The sequence below is a fragment of the Molothrus ater genome, chromosome 1 (genome assembly GCF_012460135.2).
Source record: "Molothrus ater isolate BHLD 08-10-18 breed brown headed cowbird chromosome 1, BPBGC_Mater_1.1, whole genome shotgun sequence".
NCBI lineage: Eukaryota > Metazoa > Chordata > Aves > Passeriformes > Icteridae > Molothrus > Molothrus ater.
Genome location: NC_050478.2, coordinates 54,110,505 through 54,133,166, shown reverse-complemented (window position 1 = coordinate 54,133,166; position 22,662 = coordinate 54,110,505). Strand labels below are relative to the sequence as shown.

Sequence of the window (22,662 nt, the reverse complement as noted above, 5' to 3'; positions counted from 1 at the left end):
GCACGCACAAGGAGGAGATTGAAGATCTGGATAGATGTTGGTGAACAAAGCATGTCACATGGTGTTTGTCTTCTACATGATTAGTTGAAGAAGTGCTAAATAGTCAAGGAAGAGCTTATTAATTTTTTTAGGTTTTTTTTAAACAGTAACCCCTTCTCTGTTCATTATCAAATTATAGTTATTTAAAAGTTATTAGAAATAATTTAGAAATAATTCTTTGTTTCTTTAGAAAGAAAGAAATAATTCCATAAATGCACACTCTCATTGAAAAAGAAATGTTTTCATTTACTTCAGTGTTGGGTAAATGAAATTCAAATAATTTAGTATATTGGAACAGAATATGGATAAAAGATGTTATTCAGAAAACAGCTTTTTTGTTTTAGATGACCTTGTTGCTTCAGTCAAAATTAATTTTAGGGTGTTGGCCCAAGACTGTGATGAGAACATCTATTAAATTGGAAGAAGTATTTATGGATGAGGTTCTAAAGAAAAAAAAAACCAACCAAGATGTGGTTAATGCCATTAAAAAGATGTGTTACAATGAATGAAAAAAAAAAGTAAGTGGCAGCTGAGTCTCTCTCAGAACATCTAGTTTCTTGGTATGTTTTCTTTCTTTTTGTGAGACTGCTGGTTACTTATAAGTCTTTAGGGGGAGTGTCTCTACTAGGAAAGAGTAGTACAAATCTGAAAATTAATGTAAATAAATAAAATACTCTTGCAAAACTTCTGATGGTAATGAGTTCTTTTAAATGAAGTTAGACAATTACTGTGGTGCAATCAGGGTCTTTAAAGATACATATTTCCAAAAAGGTTTTGGTTTTACCTCCCAACTAGGTATCTAAAACTAGCTTTTCCTCATGTGATGAATGTTTAAAAAGAAGGACTTACTGAAGTTTCTCATGGATGCTGCCAAAAAAATAAGGAACCTAAAATTTTAGACTTTCAGTTTACTAGGTTCCTGTTGGTGTTGATTAATGGTAGGATCTAGAGGTCAAACAGAGACATCTTGATAGCTTCTCCAGCAAGAGTTTCACTGAAATGTGGTAATTTTTAATGAGAAAAAAGGAATCTACTATGCATACTGAACCATCCTATTTATAGTGTTTTGACAGCAGGGTCTTGTATGAAACTTCTTGGTTTTGCCATCATTTCATGCACTGAGCTAATATAGCAGTGTGATTGGATCTTTTGTTCATCCCTTCATCTGAACTGAAAATTGTGAACCTGGCCAATACATATTCATTGTTCACTGTTGATGACTTTGACAGTGTCACAAAGGAATAAAAACCCCAGGGGTTAAGTCACTCAGGTAATTAGAAAATCCTGAAAATGGTTTGGTTTATTTTATACAGAAAACTTAGCATCTAAATGTCCTAAATCTAAATCTGTGTCTGTGCTATCACTTTTCTGCATGCCTTGCAGAAATGCAAGAGAATTTATATTCTTTTTTGTGGAGGGGAGGGCTGGAAAATCCTTTTGATGCTAATTTCCTGCACAGACATGCAAATAACAAAGAGCATTGAACTGAATTCAGCTGCCAACAAAGCTGATCTGAAACTTTTTAAAGAACTATCCCACTGACTGGCAAGTTAGTTTCATATTATCTGTGTAGAACCAAATTATAAGTGAGACTCTGTACTCTGAAAAAATATGATTTTTAGAATATCTTCAAATACATATCTTTTTTCAAATTCTGTGGTTTAAACACTTACTACTACCAAAGAAGATTTCTTTCCCCACAACAAAATAGGATTCTAGCATTTTTTTTTTGAATGAGAGATATGGAAACTCTTAGAATGTGGTTTTGTAGTGAGCAGAAACCTTTTAAATCTCTCATCTATAAACTTTTAACCTGTGTCATACAATTCCTTTGAAATTTTTGACTTTTAGATGATTCACAGTTGTAAGCTCCAGATCTTTCAGCATCTAAATAGTGTCCTTTAGATGATACTGGTAAATAAGTAGGAAGTGGGGTTTGGATTTGGTTCCAATTATGCAATAGTGCCTTTTCTTCTGTTGTGGCTTAAAAAAATCTCTTGGTCGTTTTAATATCCTTCCTGTATTTAATTATGACCAGGCTCCAACAAATACTGTAATAAGTTGGTTTCATTTGGATTAAAAATCTGCAAGAAATATATTACATATAACATTTCTGCAATTTTGAATGTATTTTTTCCCAGATTCCACTGAGAGAAAAATATGGTTAACACTGTTTGTATAATATGATTGTTCATCAGACACTTCTCTGCTTCTAATTACTATGTTTTAGTTTGTATTTGCCATAGCAAATATCTTCTTAAAATGTTGAAGTGACTCTAGAAAGACCTAGAAAATTGGTATAAATTATTTTCTTTATTTCATTTTTGTTCCTTATTAGAGCAGCTAGTTTACTGAGGGAATTATGAGAGTTAGAAACTATTAGTTTTGTTTTTGTTTTTGCCTCACATTTTCCCGTGATGATTCTGTTTAAGCCTTATCTATTTAAGGTGCTTTCAGTGCTATCTATTCAGGGCTTTCATGGCATCTCTTTTAGCAATTATTGAGTGTAGGTGAAACTGGTAACAGTTCCATGCTGCCTATAGGACATAGAAGGCTGAGAAGTAAGTCATGTGGAAATATCAGTCTTGGAACTTCAGTACTGCTCAGGTGTCTTGACTCTATCTTGTTGCTTCTCCGCTTGCTGAGAGTCATGAGTTGAATGAATACCAAAATACCAAAAGAAAAATCATCTTTTTTAGAGGTTATTGCTTCTGGTGATTTTGGAGGCCAGCTATGAGGACTGTTACACAGTTGTCTTGGTTTTGGGTATGGTTTGAATAAGTCAGTTTTTTACAAGCTTATAAAGCATCATCTTTGCAGAACATCGTATTCTTAATCTCCATCATAATAAAAAATTGAGCATGTGCTGTATGGAGATGTCATTTTTTTCACTGTATAACTCTCATATAAAAAAATAACAAAATCGGAATTAATGTGAACTTTCCTTAAACATATACTGCACTTTAAACATTTCTTGTCTTGTATTCTTCACAATTTCCATTGAGGATAGCTGTATAACTAAGAACAGAATTTATCCCTCTGGGTTTTAAGCAGCCACAATTTGATTGAATAGACCAGAAGACCATATACACATGACAATAACTCAATTTAATATTGGTCTCTGCGGAATTTGTGTTATGATTTCTAATGATTAGTTATGCAGTCATTGGTAGAACATCCTCCAACTGGATCTTGGTTTTATTTAGAGGCTTTCTTTACTCTGTAAACAGAATACATATTCAAATTGCTAGGGAATTTCTTCTTTAAATGCTACCTAACTCTTTTTGTCTTTGCTACCATTGTTCTTGTGCTAAAGAAACCAAGCCTGAATGAGTTTCAGCTTCATTTTCCTATGTTGATCTGTCTCTGTCATTAATTAGAGAAAGACTAGAAAGGAGATAGAAAAAATATACCCCTTTTTTACTAAAAAAAAAAAAAAAAAGGGACACTGGAGTGGGTAGGGGAGAGAGTTTGAAGGTTTGAAGACAAAGGAAGACATTTCTTTTAATGAGTTTTTAATTTAGATGACCTTTAAATAAGGGTGTAATCTTGGAAATGGAATCAAGATGTTTATTACCAGCAGATCAGATTTCAGAATCATGCTGAGTATTAGGAGAAGGATAACCTGGGTAAATGAAAAGAAAGGGGAATGATTTAAGCAACTAGTACCAGAATAAACACGTTTAGTGTACCCCAAAATCTCACCTGCCTGTCTAAACTCATAGAAGTTTCAGAAGCAATACTATAAGTTCATCAAACTAGGATAGAGCCTTTCAAGACATTGTGCTCCATTTTTTAATGTAAATAACAAGTAATAGGGTTGTAACTTGATGGAAGAGGTTTTAGTTTTATGTCATGGAAAATTTTAAGTTAACAAGACAGTCAATTTTTTTGTGCTGCTGAACCTGTGGAAATCTAATAAACCTTAACAAGTGTGACATTTTTGGGTATGGTGATAGAACTCTAGCTAAGGTTTCAACACTGCTTAGTTTGATTACTTTAGAAAACTCTTATTAAAATTTCTCTGTAGATTATAATTTATTTTTTAAAAAAAGGTAAAGGATGATGCTGAAACACATTTGAAATAATGACTTCCTTTGGTCTTCCTACTGCCAGAATTTCTCTTTGTATTCAGCAGAGTATTGTTTCTCTGTTCAGCATTGGTTTTGGCTAATCAGTTAGATTGCAAACTCTTTAGAGTAGTGACATGTGGTTAGGCCAAAAGTCACAACTTATTACTTACTATGTTATAGTGAAAGCTATAAAAAATATCTTCAGACTCTAGGACTTCTAAAACAGGTATCCATTAAATTGCATAAAACTCATAGAATCATAAAGCTTGAAAGAGACCTTTAAGACCACGAAGTCCAGTTGTCAACCCAGAACTACCACTACAGCCCCTAAACCACTAAATCACGTGATTCAGATCAGCCACCTCTTAGATGTCTCCAGGGATGGTGACTTCACCCTGGGCAACCTATTCCAATGCCGGACCACCCTAACACTGAAATTTTTTTTCCTGGTATCTGAATCACCCCTATCTCAGTTTAAGGCCATTTCATTTGTAAATTATAGATTATAGTCCTCTCACTGCAGGCCCTGTGAGAAGAGACCAGACTTCAGTACAACCTCCTTTCAGACACGTTTTCCAGACCTTTCACAAGCCTTGTTGCCCTTCTTTGGCCACACTCCAGCACCTCAATGTCCTTTCTAAAGTGAGAGGCCCAGAACTGAACACAGTACTCGAGGTGTGGCCTCACCAGTGCTGAGTACGGGAGGGTGATCTCTGCCCTGGTCCTGCTGGCCTCACTGTTCTTCATACAGGCCAGGATCCATTGATCTTCTTGGCCACTGGGCACACTGCTGGCTCATACTGAGTACCCCAGGCCCCTTCCTGCTGAACAGCTCTTGAGCCACTCCTCCCCAAGCTTGTAGGGCTGCATGGTCTTGCAGGACCCAGCACTTCCCTTTTGTCCTCACCATGTTGTCCTCAGCCCACTAATCAAGCCTGTCCAGGTTTCCCTGCAGAGCCTTCCTACTCTTGAGCAGACCAACACCCTCACCCAGCCAGAGTTTTCTGCAAATTTACTGAGGGTGCCCTGAATCCTCAGGTCCAGATCATCAAAAAAGATGTTAAACAGGGACCAGCCCCAAAACTGAGCCCTGGGGAACACTGCTAGTGACCCATCACCAGGTGGATTTAGTTCCATTCACCATAGCACTCCAGGCCTGGCCATCCAGCCAGGTTTTTATTGAGGTATTCACCCATCTAGGAGGATGCTGTGGGAAACTGTCAAATGCTTTACAGTCTAGATAGAGTACATCCACTGCCTTTCCCTCATCTACTCAATGGGTCACTTGTTCATAGAATCAGATCAGATTGGTCAAGCAGGACCTGCCTTTCATAAATGCATGTTGGCTGGACTTGATCCCCTGATTGTCCTGCATGTGCCATATAATGGCACTCAGGATGATCTCTTCCATAAACTTCATTGGAACTGAGGTCAGGCTGACAGGGCTGTAGTTCCCTGAATCATCCTTCAGCTACATCCTTTACATTTGCTAATTTCCAGTCAGCTGGAACTTCTCCAGTTAACAAGGATTGATGTTAGAAGATTCAGAGTGGTTTAACAAGTTCTTTTCCTTCCCTCGCTACCCTGGGGTGGATCAATGTGACCATAAATGTGATTGTCTAGTCAGTTATTTGTAAAAATTCCTTGCCTTGCTTTGAATGAATTTGGTAGTACTAGATTTCTCTAATAAATAGATTTGAAGTTATTTTTATTCTAGTTTCCTCTGTGATAAATAATTTTTGGTTTTTTGTGATATGACTTAAATATTTTTGAAGATTGATTAAAGAATAAATTCCTTCTTCAATGTTGCCGCTACTTAAAAAGCATTATGTAGAAGTGCTGTATTTTGACTCCAGACTCATTGGTAATAGTCAAGTCAAACAGAACTTTGCACCACATTTCTCTGACTTGCATGCTGTATAACAGCTTAGTAAATGAACTACATCTGCAATGTGAACAGCATTAAAATGCTCAGAAGAGCTTTATGACCACTGCTTAATACTGCAGAGGCACAGAAATTATAATCTTGTAAAACATCCTATTTCAAACATTTCATTCAATTGCATGGATTTGTTTCTTGTGACATCCCTGTAGTGCATTAGCACCATTAGCACCATTAAGTACTTAATGGACAGTGAATGGAGATTTTCAGTGTTAGAACCAAAGCCATTGTTGTTCTGCCGAGGTAATACTGTAGTGATTGGGAGATTTTACTGTGATAATAGGCAGACAACATTTGCACATTTCTCACACAACCAAATAGGCATGCCTTGTTTCTTTACGACCCTCCCTATGTATCAAATGAAGTCTAAAAATCTACCTACTTGCACTGCTGCAGTGCAAGCTATTGAAATTACTATTGTGTTTTTTTTAATTTGTTCACTACAGATAAGATAAAAATGACCATGTCAGTAGACAAACACACCTAAGTTTCTTTTTTTCATGCAAGAATTAATGCTGATAAATGTGGAGAACAAAAAGATGAGTGATGTAAATTGTTAGACATATGCATATTTTCATTGTAAATGGCACTGTTCCTATCATAAAATCAAAAGTGAAAAGTGCCTTAATACAGCATGTTTTGGATGTTGACGGCTTTCCATGGATAAGAATCCCTATTACTAATTAAATAAAAAAATAGTATCCTTCACAAAGCGTGTATAAAATCCAGTTTGGAGCCTCTGGATATTACACAACTGCAAACAAGAACAAAAATTGCTATAGTTATTCTGATGCCTGTCTTCACAGGTAATTAAATTTTATATGAGCAAAATCTGTTTGTCTTTATCATATTTTTATGCTTTCTTGTTTTCATTCTCAGTCACCAAATACAGCTATTATTTTTAAATTAGAAAAGAATCATTTAGGTTGGAAAATAACTTTTAAGATCATCAAGTAATTCAGCACTGCCAAGTCCAATACTAAAGCATGTCCCTAAGTGCCACATCTTTTAAATACCCCCAGATATAGCAACTCCACCACTTCCCTGGGCATCTTGTTCCAATGGCTGACAACTTTTTCTGTGAAAATCTTTTTCTTATTATCTAATCTAAACCTTCTGGGTTTAGAGGCCTTTTCCTCTTGTCCTATCACTTGTTGCCTGGGAGAAGAGACTGGCTCCCCCACTTCACTACAGCCTCCTTTCAAGAAGTTGTAGAGAACAGTAAGAGTCATGTCTGAGCCTCCTTTTCTCCAGTTGGAGCAATTCAAACTCCCACAGTGCTTCTTATAAGATTTGTGCTCCACATCCTTCACCAGCCTCACTGCCCTTCTCTGGACATGCTTCAGCACCTTAATATCTTTTTGGTAATGAGGGGCTCAAAACTGAACACAGGATTTGAGGCTGCACCAGATCTGATTATAAAGCACTGCCCTGGTCCTGTTGACCTCACTGTTCCTGATACAGGCCCGGATGCCATTGTCCTTCTTGACCACCTGGGCACACACATTGGCTCATGTTCAGCTGCTGTCAACCAGCACCCCCAGGTCCTTTTCTGCTGTGCAGGATCCAGCACTTCTTGTGGAACCTCATACCAGTGACTTTGGCCCATTGATCCAACCTGTCCAGGTCCCTCTGCAGAGCCTTCCTACCCTCCAGCAGATCAACATTGCTACCCAGCTTGGTGTTGTCTGCAAACTGACTGAGGGTGCATTGAGTCCCCTTGCTCAGTGTGTTATTAAAGATATTAGACAGAACTGGACCAAATACCCTGCAGAGAGCTAGTGACCAGCTGGATGTAGCCCCACTCACCACCACTCTCTAGGCCCAGCCATCCAGCAAGTTTTTTTATCCAGCGAAGAGTGCACCCATCCAAACCATGAGCAGAAGAAGACTGTGAGAAAATGTCAAAGGCTTTAATAAAGTCCAGATAAACAGCCACAGCTCATCCACTTAGTGAGTTACCTTGCCATAGAGGATCAGGTTGGTCAAGTAGGGCCTGCCTTTCATAAACCTATACTGGCTGGGCCTGATCCCCTGTTGGGCATGTGCAACATGATGATTCTATGCCTGAACCTTTAGGTGTTCCTTCCTGAAGAATATGCAGCCTTCCTAGATTCCTTTGTCCTACAGGACTTCTTCCCAAGGGACTCTCTCAACCAATCTCCTAAACAGGCCAAAGTCTTCCCTCTGGAGTTCCAAGGTAACTGTCCTCTCCTTCCTTCTGCAACAATTAAAAATTCTATCATTTCATGGTTGCTGTGCTCAAGACAGCCTTCCACCCAGAATTTCCTCTCTGTTCACAAACAACAGGTCCGAGGACTCTTTCCCTAGCTGGCTCTCACCAACTGCATCAGGAAGTCATCTTCCACACACTCCAGACTCCTAGACAATTGCCTCTTTGTTGTGCTGTATTTTCAAGACATCTAGTGTGTTGAAGTCCTTCATGAGAGCAAGGGATAGAAATTGTGAGACTTCTGCCAGCTGCTCATAGAGTATTCCATCTTCCCTTTATCCTGCTTGAGTTGTCTATAAGACTGCCACCAGGATATCTGCGCTGTTAGCCTTCTTGATTCTTACCCGTGAATACTCAACCCCATCCTACCTATCATTTAACTTTAGAAAATCAAGACACAAAATGTGTTACAGTGTTAGAGAAACCTGTATACAATGTAGCAGAATAAACTTTTTTGTCAGTTCAATTTTTACTGGACTTGGTAAAGCTGTGTGAAATACAGAACACAATGCATTTAGTATTTCAATGCATATGTAGTCTTTCTTCAGAGAGAATAAATTATTAAGAAAATAATTGTAGAAATTTATGGCTAAAGTTGTCTGATATGTCTGTTATCAACATCTGATTTCATTTGTTAGAACACTGCCAAAGTTTTAACTGTTTTGGCTGATTTTTCCATGCCATGGAAAAGAAAAGGGATTTGTTTTCAAAGTAACTTTAAAAATGATTCATCTGTTTCCAGGATCATGTTATGGGAAAATCCACTGATAGGCTTTTTGGTTTTTTTCCTTTTTTTCCTTTATGAGAAACCCAGTGCCTTCAGTTTTTGGATTTTGCACCGAGTTACAGACTAACTTTGGAGTTTTTAGTATTTTTAGCCTTAATGCTCTCCTTAATTTTTTTTTTTTTAATGTAACAGGTTCCTTAATGATGTTCCTTTGTAATTATGAAGCTGAAGTAGTATCTTTCTTTATGCTTTCAGGAAAAAAAAAATACTACTATTTTATAATAATCAAGAAAATGACATTTATTATTCCTTTTAGAATGTGTTTTTCTTCAACTGGAGCTCATTTAAAAGAAATATTTTTTGTTTCATTTTTCTCTTTAGTGCCAGTGCTGTCTAATAGCTTCTACGGTCAGGATTTTTATTTTTGATCCTCCACCTAAAATTCATCTGAGTGTGTAGAAGTTTATTTTTTTGTTTGTTTGCTTGAATGCCTGTTTAATTGGAGAGATAGGAGTCCATTTAACATGTACTTACTCTTGAAACATACTTTGAAATTACAAGTACTACATTTGTTAGTTGCATCAATCTTTGCTATTGTTAATGCTAATTGAATCTTAATCAGGAGCTGATCTCCATGCTATGGGAAGCATCCATTCTGGTCTTTTATGAGCTCTAAATAGCTCATTAAAAGTAATTTGTAAATCAGTTCTTTTTTGGTTTTATTTCTCTGAACATAGCAGTTCTCTGCAATGCAAATGCATTGTGTTTTTGAAGATGTCTCAATTTCTCTATATATGTAGTCTAAATTTTTTGATAAAGCAAAATATGTTATCAGACATCATTTTCAGGCAAAAAAAGTATTTATATAAGTATGTACCTTAAAGTCTGTTTGCTCTTTTTATCTGACAACCTCTGAGAATTCGTGTTCTAGATAAGGTATTCAAATACATTATCTCTTATTTTGTTTTTGCATGGTTTGGGGGTTTTTATTGTTTCTGGTTCAATTAACACCTTCTAGCACATCTTTTGTGTGACTGTGATTTGCTGTGTGCTATTATTGGTCAGGTGGCTAACTTGAATCAGCAATCCCCCATGCTGCATGTGATTGCTGGCATGGATTTGTATACCTGCCTAAGTGTCTGGTTGGAAGGTACAAGAACAGGACACTATAGGAGACCTGTATTAAAATTCTAGTTATTTGTCATTAAAGATCTGATTTTATCTTAACAAGATTATAGTTGTGACCAGGTTTATGCCATTTATGGATACTTCAGTGCCAGGAGTTTTCTTGTGTGAATGGTGAATTCATGAAAATTTCCTGGAGTTTTTCATTGAGAGATATTGGTGTTACTGAGTAGAAAGCACTTTTTGCTGGAGCACAGTGTTCATAACATGACCACAGACATTTTTCAAAAATTGTCTTTAATAGTGTTAAGCCTTGACCTGCGTGATAGTGGTTTTACTTTTTTTAGTTAACTTTTGCAGGCCAGACCTGCTGCTTTGATGCAGGGACACGATGGATGAAGCAGTGGAATCTTGCTCCTTTGTGGGCAGTGGCTTTGCTGCGTACTTGCAGGTGGGAATGTCTGCCCCGCCTAGACGTGTATGCCACTCTTGAACTCATTTTTAGCTTCTGCAGATCTCTCAACTTCAGGCTAGATGGGGAGCCCTTACAAGCCTGAATGTAAGGTGATGTTTGTTGGTAGCACCTGGGAATGCTGTGGTTTCCTGCTGGACGCCTGCATGATGGGCTGCCTTGAATTGTGGCAGCTCTCTTGCCTCTAAACAAGGCTGTGGTTTCTGCTGACCAGTTAATACTTGCAGGAGTTTGAAACATAATTCCTGTGCAAAAACTGATAGAACTCCACTGTGCCTTGTGGTGTCATGCCACGTCCTGAAAACAGTTGGGTCGATGCTTAGGAATTGCATAATTAGCTGGAAGAGTGGGGGTTGCCTGGTAGAGATAGAGGTTTTGGGTTTTGATGTGGGGTTTTGGGGTTTTTGGATAATGCAAAAATGACTCAAGGAGCAGGAGCTGAGAGTCACTTGATGCACACATACATGGAAACAGCTTCCATAAGGACAAGAGGGAATAACTGCAAAAGCAAAATTAGTCAAACTTAAATGTTACTAGTTTCAAAATACTTATTAGGGAAAACATTAACCAGTAAAATCAGTCATTAGGTAAATATTAGCATAGGATCAGTGATTTTAAGAGATCTTTTATAGTACGCACCAAATGTGGATTGTGGTCTTATGTTCACACTTTTCTCGTGTAAAGATTTTTTTAATATGTCACCAGAAGTATGGAAAAGGTATAAATGGAAGATTATTGGCCTCTGTGTAACAGAAGGCCATGGAATTTTCTAGAATTATTTTTTTCCTACAAAGCTATAAATTAATAATTGTGTTACTACTTCTGTAGCATAGCATAAAATAAGTTACCTATGCCAGTGCAGTAAGTCTACATGCTTGCTTTAAGAGAAAGCAAACAAAGAATGAGACAGAAATAAATTAACTTGGCTTAGAGTCAAAGCATTGTTAAGGTTTGTGGCAAGACAGCAGACACAAAATTGGAGGGAGAAGAAAGTAAAGAATATAATTAAAATGTTATTTTCTCTTTCCAGTTACCTGTCTTCTTTTGTTATTCATATACACTTGTTGAAATTGCATGTAAATGATTGATTGACTCAGCGAACTCATTGTAATAAATTATGTTTGATGTGCTATCTTGAAAAAAAATCTTTTGAAATTCTGTCTCATTTCTTTGTCTGCTGACCTTGTGGCTTTTAATATCTTGTTTCCCATCTGTCTGATTTCATCATAATCTGAGCATAACTTTTCAGACCTTAATGCAGCTCTCTTTTTGTTCTGATTTAAGTAAGTCTGTTACACAAATATGGGATTTGGCCATCAACAGTAACATTAGAAAGGAATGTTGAAATGTGTTCCCTTTACTGACGTGAAATAAAGAAATGCTTATCTGTAGATATTTGGTAATGCATATTTACAGTGCATAGATCTGTCTCTACAAGCAAATGAATACAGAGATGTCTGTATCATTGCATTACATCTGCTTTAATGTTTTAAGTTCAAAGGTTACTTTTGAGGATTATTTCTTAATTAAAGGAGCAAAGAAGTGGGTCTATAAGGTTTCAGGAAAGCAGTTTTAAGTATAGATTTTAAAAATACTTAGCTGACTATGTCACACAGATGTACCCAAATTCCAGTTTTAGAGATTGATTGCATTATAGATGTTTCTACTGCAAGAAGTGTCTCTATCAGTGAGGTCCTGAGTCTTGAATTACTGGGGAGTTTGGAGAAATAGACTTACATTCTTACAAACATTTTTTTCTAAAGGATATAACATCTATAAAAATGTTCATCTGGGATATCTTTTGTATGCTTGTAGTTCAGCAGTTTGCTTAACAGCTGTAAGATATAGGTAGATCAATTCTTCGTGTTCTTTATTAATTACATAAATTGTATATGCTGAAAGGTTTTTTTGGACAGTCCCTTTTTAGTGGGACTAAATCTTTGGAAAGACCAAAGATAATGAACTGAGCCAGGAAGAGAGGAAAGGGAAAGGCATGGTAGGGGAAAGTTTCATGGGACAGTAGAAACAGAATTGTCTTCAAGTTTGCTGAACTTGTCAGAAAGTTATTATGAATGTGGCAAAAGGCCACAGAGTTCACTCAACAGTGTGTTTTCATATAAAACACAAAACATTGATATATTTACTTTATTTTGGTCTATATAAGCTTATTTGTTTGGTGATGATACTATGGCTACTGCTAATAATTAATTTTGTCTGGCTAATTTGGCTGTGAATAAGGTACTCAGATCAGAGAAGGAAGTCAGAGGAAGCCAAAAGAATTTTCTTTCATGATTTATTGAAAAAACAAAAATAAGCAAACCAGTTTTATAGGCTACATAGGCAAATGCATTCAAGCAAGTGGCCAGTACATTGATTGAAATGGAATTATTCTTCATACTAAGTACCAAGTTGAGCTGAGACCTTGATATAGTCCGAGCAACTGTTAGTTCCAACATTGCCATCTTTACTAAGCCCTGACTTCCCTGGCATTTTTGGTCTCTTGCTATTGAAACAAGCATGAAGCAGATGCTTTAGTGGTCAAATGTCGATATCTACTGAGCCTTATGTTTTAATCCCTTTTTTCCTTTTCCTGTACTGTGAACAAATGCTTTGGAGAAATCTAGATGTGTGGTTTTTTCCATTACTGAAAATATTACATTCATCTCATCCAGGAAGCTGAAGCAATTTGCAAGATATACCTTCTTTGTGTTAAGAAGGTATATTTTTAGGGGTAAAAGTCTTTTTGTGAAGAATTCTGTTTATGAGACTCCAATCCCTAATTCTATAGCATAGAATGTAGAAACAAATGAATATCATGAAATCTTGGCTCAATTGCATTCAATATCAATATTCTGGGATTTCTGTTTCACTAGGTTTTAATTCACTTCGTCCTTCCCAGAGTTAAGTTTGATATAGCATTGCCTGTATGTAAAATGTTGAAAGTTAAATGCATATTCCTGGTCTCTAGAAGTAAAAGCTGGTTGTAATGGATGCATCTCACTTCACTCAATGAAATTTGTGTATAATGTGTTAGCTGTGTAGGGTTGCATGCAAATACAGAAGAATATCTAATGAATAATATTTCATCCTCACTGCAGAGCTATTTGCTATGGTAGAGAAAGTATCACTATGGAGTATGACCCCAAAGTGAAAAATGGCAGGAATGATGGGTCAAGGCTACGTGTTACTAATAAACTCATTAACTCTCTCTATAATCATGGTGTTTCTTTCCATATTGCTGAGAAAAGTTGCAGACTAGGAAAAAAATTCTTCCTAGATACTTTCAGTACCATTTCCTTAACTACTGGGATTTTCCTGGGGACCAAAGAACAGACATGGTTCAACATTTTAGCCAAATGAAGTGATACTGGGCTATAAACAGCTGAACCTGAAATCCAGCTAAAAAATGTTTTCCAAAAGTACTCAGGAATAAAGAATTTATTTCTAGTTAGTATATACAAATATAATTTTTTTGTCAGTAGTTAGACACTTATTTGCTGTGCATTTTCTTAGTTTTTTTCCTGCTGTACTAAATTGCTCCATGCATGATTTACAGTTAAATATTTTCTTTAAATGTGACAGTGACACATTCTCATTTTCTTTTCAGAATATATAGAGAAAGAACAAGAAAATGAAATAGCTTTTGATTCCTGAGAATTCTGATATAATTCACATATTGGAATATGAATGGTGATCTCTGAATTAATTGTGTGTTTTGTTGTAGACTAGACTGATTAGTAGGTACAAAATAGTATAAACAGTTTGATCATCAAAGCAAAATTTCTTTCATCTAATGGGAGAAATATGGAGAAAATAATATTTTTGGAAAAAATTGTTCACATGGTCTGCTGTTGAGGCAAGCACTTGCACTTACTGGTGCAGCTAGTTAACAGAATAAAAAAATGAATTGTGTCTGATGAATGAGTGATAACCTTCCATGGTAGCTGTAATGCTCTATTGTGTTATTTGGCTTCAGATATCATCAAACACTGTATTCCCTCCAAGAATAAAGAATAAGAAATCTGCCATGGATTATAACAGAACCACTGATTTTCATGCATTACTGCATCACAAATTTTCATTTGTTTTTCCTAAGATATAATCATACTTACAACATATATATTTATACTCTCACATTCTGGTTCCTAAGTTAGTATGCTGTATTTTCTTCAAAGTTAATACTTTTCCAGCTATGTCTGACTAATAATTTGCTAAATCTCTCCTTATCTTCTAATGACAGATGATTTATCAAGACCCATGACTTAATTAATATTACAGAACATGTGGGGAGCTGAAGAATTCAGAAATATTTTCCATAGCTTGGACATGTAAAATGAGAAGCATGGAGAAAACAAAAAGATAATCTTGTAACTGAGGAAAAAGTTTTTGTGATTTAAGCATGGGATTGAGGTTCAGGAAATGGTGAGTTCTATCCCACAAATCCATCATGCTTCCCACTAGACTTCAGACAAGACACTGCTGCAGCTGAATATTCTGCAAAATATTTAGGGTAATACTCTCTTATCTCAGGATAGTTTAATGCTACATGTGTCCAGCATTACTGGTGTTATAGGGAACATATTAATTTTTGAGTTTATGGAGTTGTTCTTAAACAAGCAGTTCTGTGATATAGCTATAGCCTGAGTTTTTCTCATAGTAAAAAAGTATACAAAATATATAATGTCTAAAGGATGCTTTTCTGACATAAATATGTTAGCTTGTGTATCTAAAGCACATAGAAAGAAATCTCAGAGAAATTGTCAATGAAGTTCCAGCTTTCCTGAATACTATACTTTTTTTCCATTTCCAGGTTGCATGTCTCACTCATGTAGCAGCGAATTACCTTAATTGCAAAATTGAAGCAAAACGCTGGGGTACTGCTCATGGGAGTATTGTTCCATATCAGGTAAGCAGAAAGCATTAGGGTTTTTTCCCTTGGAATTCATTATTTTATGTATTATGAGATTGAGAATTGACTTTTCCCATGACCTGTAGTCTGTAATGTGTCTGTATAGAGGTATGACAAGGTTCTGTTGTTCATTGTCATTTCTGCATTTCGCGTATTTCTTCATCAGCAGTAGATTAGTAACAGAACACTGAAATAGATCAAAGGTGTTTGCTGGAACTGGATGACTTTAAAGCTAGCATGATGACTTGATTGGTTTTCAACTAACAGAGAAACCTTTTTTTAAGGGTTACCTGACTTCCATTCCATACCAGTTATAAACTGAGATCTTTCAATTTTTTCCCTCTGATTGTTGGTGGTTTTATCTTGTGAGCCTACAAGAGCAGTCTAAATGACAAGATAATCTGGCAGTGCTACATATTTGTAATTTTCTATTGATTTTGCTACAAATCACTTCCTCAGTGAGACAACAGGTTGATAAAAGGAATTAAACAGAACTCAGATCTCCTCAGCGGAATTCATACTCTGCTACATCTAATGAAGGGTTGACATGCCTTAAAATAACATGACCTTCATCATATAAACAAACACAGGAAAAAAAATCTCACTGCAAGTTTTATCTTACTTTTGACCAGTACAGTAAACTCTTCGAGTAAACAAAAAATTTTGTTCTTTTCTAGCTCTTTATTTTGTGTTCTTAGATGGAGGTCATGTCTTACGGAAACTTGAGCATATATTTAACTAAGAAAAATCTATGCTTTATTTCATATTTTTGGCATTTCTTAGCAAGTGGTCATGTTTGTAGCTAGCCGGCAAAGCCTGTATTTCTTAATTTATGTCCAGAGTCCTTTAAGTCTTGAGAGGGGCAGTTTCCAGCATTTACTTGGGAGAACTGCAGCTAAACAATGCTGAGTATCTTTACCCTCTCCTTTCTTTTTACAGGAGGAGAAGGAAATTTAGTGCATAGTCTTCCCAGTGGTGAAGATCATGATGATCATAACTGAAAGATTAGCTCCTTGTGGCCATAAAATCTGAAGCAAAAATTTTCTACTATTATGCAGAACTCTTTCACTAGCTAGTAAAAGCCAGACCTCCTCAGGTCTAAAACCAAAATGAGCTGGTTTTGTGAGGACTAAGTCTACTTCATCTAGGAGACTTTTTTGAATACTTGTACTACTGCACAATCAACTATCTTGTTATGCATTAGCTACAACAGATGGCAAATTGTCTCAGAACAATGGGGAGGTATTATGGCTCTTTCTGCAAGAATTAGTTTAGTCCTGCAGTATTCTTGTCTCCAGTGCTACTGGTGTAGCAGTATGGGTGAGTTTTCCAGAACCAGCTCTCATGACCCAGTGTAACCAGGTATTTACACTCTGCTGTGTTTCTGTGATGCGACCTTTTGGTGCAAGCCTTTTGAACTTTAGTATGTTGAAAGTATAAAACAGATCTGAAGTATCTGAAGTTTGTATAAGCAAACCCAAAAACCTGACTAAACAAAGCATTTTATCTTCATCGTGTGGCATTTGGCTGAATAACTGAAACTTGTGTTCTTTTATGTCCTTTTGGCCTTTGTTTTTCCACAGTCAAAATGAAAAGCATACATTGAGTATCCTTTGTTTCTTTTTTCATAGACAGCTCTTTAGGTCTAGGAGATTGTTTTAGCTGTTTTTTTATTTAATCTTTATTAGTCATTTTGAAAGTAAAATTTTTTTTGAAAAATATCTGAATAAAATTATGGTTCCTGTGTTTCTGTGTGCTGTTTCTGTAGTAGGTACTAGAAATATTACCTCAATATTATAAAAAAATTTAATCTAATTTTCTTGTTCATAAACCAATAATTAGGGTGGATTTTTTATGGATGGAGTTGTGTGTGTATGTGCTTATGGCTTAACATTGCATCAGCTACTATTGTTGCAATTCTGATTGTAACCATAAGAATATTTTGGGTTTTAGAGGATTTTTTTTTTCCCTTTACTAACCCAAACTATACTTAGATTTCAAAGTTCTTCATAAACTTGACTTAACCCTAACTGTTGCTATTGTACTGGCTTTACAGTTTCTCATACAGCTCGTGTGTAATATTGCAATTTGTAATATAGAACAGATCTCTGATACCTGACTTTCATTCCTTATTCTACTTACTGAATATGCTTACTAAGCTAATGAGTTACACTAATCTTTACACTAATTTTTTCCCCAAGATATTTTATGCATTCTATGCAAGTGAACTACAATTTGTTCAAATTATGAAAAGCACATTTCAGAAAATTGAATTTCTTTATATTTCAAAAAAATTAGGCAGTGGCAAACTGCTGGTTGTTTTTTCACATGTCCTTTATTTTGTTTTCTTTTTTTGTATTTTAAGTGTTTATACAGATAATAAGTTATGAAGTGAGACAGAACATGCAGTCCTGTACAAAGTGTCAGGTTATGTTAAATCATGGAGGATTGGGCAAAGATGAGATCCTCTTAGAGATATTAAAAAGGCAAAATCAAAATAACTTACATAATATTTCAGTGTGAGAGATGTATGATTAGAGTTACACTAGAGCACTGGCCAAAATAATAAAAAACCCTGTTAGAAGCATCCTAAAAATGTACATAAAAAGTACTTTTTTTGCTTACAATTGTTACAATAAGTGTTCTATATTGAATGTTATGGTAGCTCATATTTTATTGAGCTTCACCCGAATAAATTTGTTCGAGATATCTTTGCAAATGGCTCTATTTTTTTCTATTTACAAGGTCAAATTTACCTCTGACTGTATCTCTGTCATTTCACTGAATTTCACTATTACTTCTTGATTGAAATACTACCAGCATAATTTGTCCCTGAATGTGTTCTCTAGATTGACCTTTATTACTTTTCTTTGCATTTAAAAATATAAAAATTAAGCATTAATGGGAAGATGAGTTTTCTCCTTCCTGAAACTTTTATCATCTTTGGAAATCTGTTCCTGGTCTGGTCTGAGATGTTAAGTTTGGTGTGCAAGGATTTTCATATTCTTCAGGTTTTTCTCATTTGTTGTCAATGTGCTGACTTTGTGACATGATCATCTGAAATGTCTGAGTTTTCAGTTCTCTGTGTTCATTACCAGAAGCCAAAGAAAAAGATGTGAATGTCTTTTAAGTATGTAATGTCTCCCAGGGTTCCTGTAAAACTAACTGTAAAGGTTTACCACAGATTTTCAATGGAGGTGAAATTTGCAATGTGCCACAAAGATGAAGTACTCTAGATTCTTATCAGCCAAAATCAGGAATATTTTTTTGAGTCCTGAGACCTTAATGAGAAATTACCTACTTTGAGTATATCTGCTGTTTAATCAGAGCAATGTAGCTTGAATAGGTCACTCCAGTGATAGTTAATGGAATCAGAATCCAATGTGCTTGGTTTCAAGTGTTAAAACACAAACCTTGAGTTCTGGGCTGTATCTTAAATATAACTAGTACAATTTTTAAAAATAACAGTTTCTATAATGAGACACCTTGTTTAGCAACAGCTGCTCCATGATTATCCAGAGGAAATCAAGGCTTCAAAACATCCGGTTTACATAATTGTGCTGAAAAGTAAAGTTCTTACTGTATTTCACTTGGGGTCATAAGGTCTTCCCTCATTCTAGTGGTTTCAGTAATGTAGCTCTCTGAGACCTGGACAATCACATTTTCATCTTTCAATTGATCCACTTGGAATTCATTCTCCTGAGAAAATCTGTCTTAGTGGAATGTTTACAAGATGTTTGATGTGGCAGCTTGTCACTCTGCCATCAGATACCCTGGGCAACTGAGCAGAGGCAAACTTTCAGCAAAAGGTATAGAGCTGTTTCCTCTCAGGCCATAATGATGAAAGTCTATTTAGAAAACTGAGAAAACAAGTTCTTGCAGATATCTACTGAATATGATTTTATTTTTGTTCTGGATTTTAAGACTCACAGGGTTTTCTCAAGTATAGTTCATTTTATTTTCAGAACGTTCAAAGGGCACAGCCATTCTAAATGGAAGTTAAAAACATGAGACAGTAAAGAAATTATTTTAACCAATTACCTTTTCTGTTGACTGACCTATGCACTTTAATAACTTGTCAGACCTAACACTAATGGTTTGTTGTTACAAACTCACTTAGATTCTTTAAGTATCAACTTCTGCTTGTGCTAAGCATAAAATTTCCTTCATATGAGGAAATTATCTCAGGGTCAAAGTCAGTTAAATGTTATGGAAATCAAAGTATAAGCTCACAAGGAAGTGAAAGGTATGAGGTATTAGGAAGATGAGCACATTCTTAGATAAAATATCTCTGCATTATTTTTAGCATCTGCATCTCATACTTTTTGGTCATAGAATTTCATACTGTCTAAGGAGTCTTACAAAGAAAATCCCACACATGTCACTTGTGTCTCATCACAGGAACAGAGAAATTCGATTATTGACCTGATTAATCTGGCAGAGATGCTTTTCACACAAAGGCACAATGTGCACCAATTTTTCTAACTCAGCTCTAGAGAATCTCTCAGAACTTCAGTCTCCTTTATTTTTTCTTTCAGTGAAGAGGACAGCAGAATAATGTCAATCATTTAGAAATTTCAAACTGCTTATTCCATCCAAGAATGGTGATATGTACTCATTTTCTTGTCTGCCTTTATGTGGTTTTATTGGATACTTCTGCAGTTAATGACTCTTGGAATCAAAAGCAACAAAGAATAGAACTTTTATTATTTGCAAAGTTTTGTTTTGTACATGAGACACTCCTTAAATAAATTCAAAATGGAAGAAAATCTTTCTGCTCTATATTAGTCCAGACTAGGAGAAGATGGAACTTATGCACAGGAAATATAGTAAAATACAGATCTTTTTAGTGGAGGGGGAAGTTTTAAATTCAGGCAATGAAAGATGACCCTTCTTACTCTGTGAGTGTTATCTATATAATACTCATCTGGACTACTTAGACTGCCTTGGGGCTCCATTTTCCTATATTTTTCTTCCAAGCAGTGAAGCATACATACCACTAAACATGAAAATCAAATGTATTCACAGATCAGCTGACTAGGATCTGTGTTCTCAAGCAGCAAAGCGTGTTTTATCACACTACATGGATAATATTTCCAAAGAACAGTTGGCCATCCTCACAATCAATGTCTTTACTCATATGAGGAATGCCAAATACTTTAGTGGCCTTGATCTACTTACCTATAGGTTGTTTTTTAACTCTCTCCTTCCTTATGTCTTTATCTTACAAGGCACAAGAAAGAGTGAAACCAGAAAAACTTGTGTTATAATGGATTCTGTAAAACAAGAAAAGAGGAATATAATTTGCAGGACTTTTCCCCTTTCTTTCTTTCTTTTTGAACAATTTTCTATTTGTAACTTTCTTTACTAGATGTTTTTTCAGATGTTTCCTACTATAGTATGAAGACGTTAACCACTATGCACTTTTCACAGATGATTTGGTCTTATTGTGAATATGGAGGAGTTGGCACTCTGCTTGGTAAGAAGTGCTGGAGTATGGATTTTCCTTGCCATTTTAGTAATTGAAAAAGTATAGTAATCATCTGTGGCGATCTCTGTAGAAAGCTCATAAATGATGAGTAATTAATTCTAGTTATTCAAACCTGACAACATTATACTGATCATTTTGTGGGGATTTCCCTTCAGTGTGTTGTCAAGCCTCTCCCCTGGCAGAGCAGCTGTCTGGAAACCAGTCCAGTAGATTTGCCTTGGGCAGTTTTGGATATGTTCTCAGTGTATGATATGAGATGTAGCTATAAATTCATTCATATATATCCTCTCTTGTCAGAAACAGCACTTTAAAGAAGCTGACCTTGTATGCACACAGACAGCTTCTACCTGTACAAAGGGAATTTTCAGATTGAAATTGAATTTTTAATTGAAAACATGACACTGTTTTCTTTTTCTGAAGGAAATCCCCCTGGACCTTTTCATTTTAAGCAATGCCTGCAAGGTATTTTTTAATGTCACTTGTACTTTGAATTTTCAAAACAGACATGGATAATCACAATTATTGTTAAGGAAGGATAGTTGACAACAGAGACAATCTCATTTTTTATTTCCTTCTGGGAAATGTCACAGGCTATTCTTGTATATGTACTTGAATATGTGTTTGTACTGACATATTTATTTCCACTCATTTAAATTGAATGTACTTTAAGATTATTCACCTGTCACTTGTCCATGGATACATGAGAAAAACTCTAATTAAACCAGGATAGGAATACAAGTATACTCATTTTCAATGTCATTTGGTGGACATTTTGTCTTCTATGTATACTGTTAATTGTTTCTTCCACATTTACCCATTGCTGAGGTGAGGGATCTAGTTGGTATTTACAGCAAACATGTTACAAGGCTACTGAATATTACAGAATTGTATATTCATGTCAAATTTAGTTCTTTGGAAGAGCAGTTTAACAGAGCCCTGATCAGTAGAGGGCTCTTCACATTGTAGCTGGTTGGAAAGTGATGAAAGCAGGATCTGTGGGATTGTAGAGGAGATACTGACTGAAGCTGGATCACTGCTTTCTTCTAATCTGTTTATTGGATCCAAGGAAGAAGAATGAACTTTGCTTTTTGTTTTCTTAACATATGTTTTATAGTCATTGTATTATTATACAGTGCAGCCACTCATGAGCTGAAACATATTTAAACAGTCTGAAAGAGAACTCAGAAATCTGTGTATCAGCATTGCTCAATGACTTTTGACATAATCGTCCTGCATAAAAAAAAATAAAATTTAAAAAAAAATGTATATGCATGTACATAAATAGGTCCTTGTGCTGCTTATTTTTACCATGTGAAGCTTGTGTCAGTTTTGGTTGTTAAAAGTTGATTGTTATGGAAAGGTATGTCCACTAGATGTCATTCATGTAATCTAGTTTTTGTTGTAGCATTTATTTCTGAAGAGCTACGAAGGATGGTGGATACAAATTACCAACATTATTAGCTGTTTTTCTATATGCAGTGCTTTTGACCTTATATATGTGTGGCATGTTACAAAATAATATTAGGATTCTCTCTGTGATGGGTTTGACACATAATTTAGTCTAGAACTCCCATCTTTGCCTATTTTTGCTTAGAATGGCATTCATTGTTGCATGAGTAGGTGTGTTATATAAGAGCACCCAGGTGAGCTG

General features: G+C 35.7%; 1 protein-coding gene across 1 annotated transcript in view; it reads left to right on the top strand.

Moving 5' to 3' along the window:
* SUGCT (succinyl-CoA:glutarate-CoA transferase) overlaps positions 1–22,662 on the top strand; it is a 315,160-nt gene that overhangs the window by 48,220 nt on the left and 244,278 nt on the right. Inside the window, exon 9 of the mRNA XM_036379282.1 lies at positions 15,422–15,517. Coding sequence (XP_036235175.1) covers positions 15,422–15,517 — 96 coding nt within the window. The remainder of the gene's footprint in view (positions 1–15,421; positions 15,518–22,662) is intronic.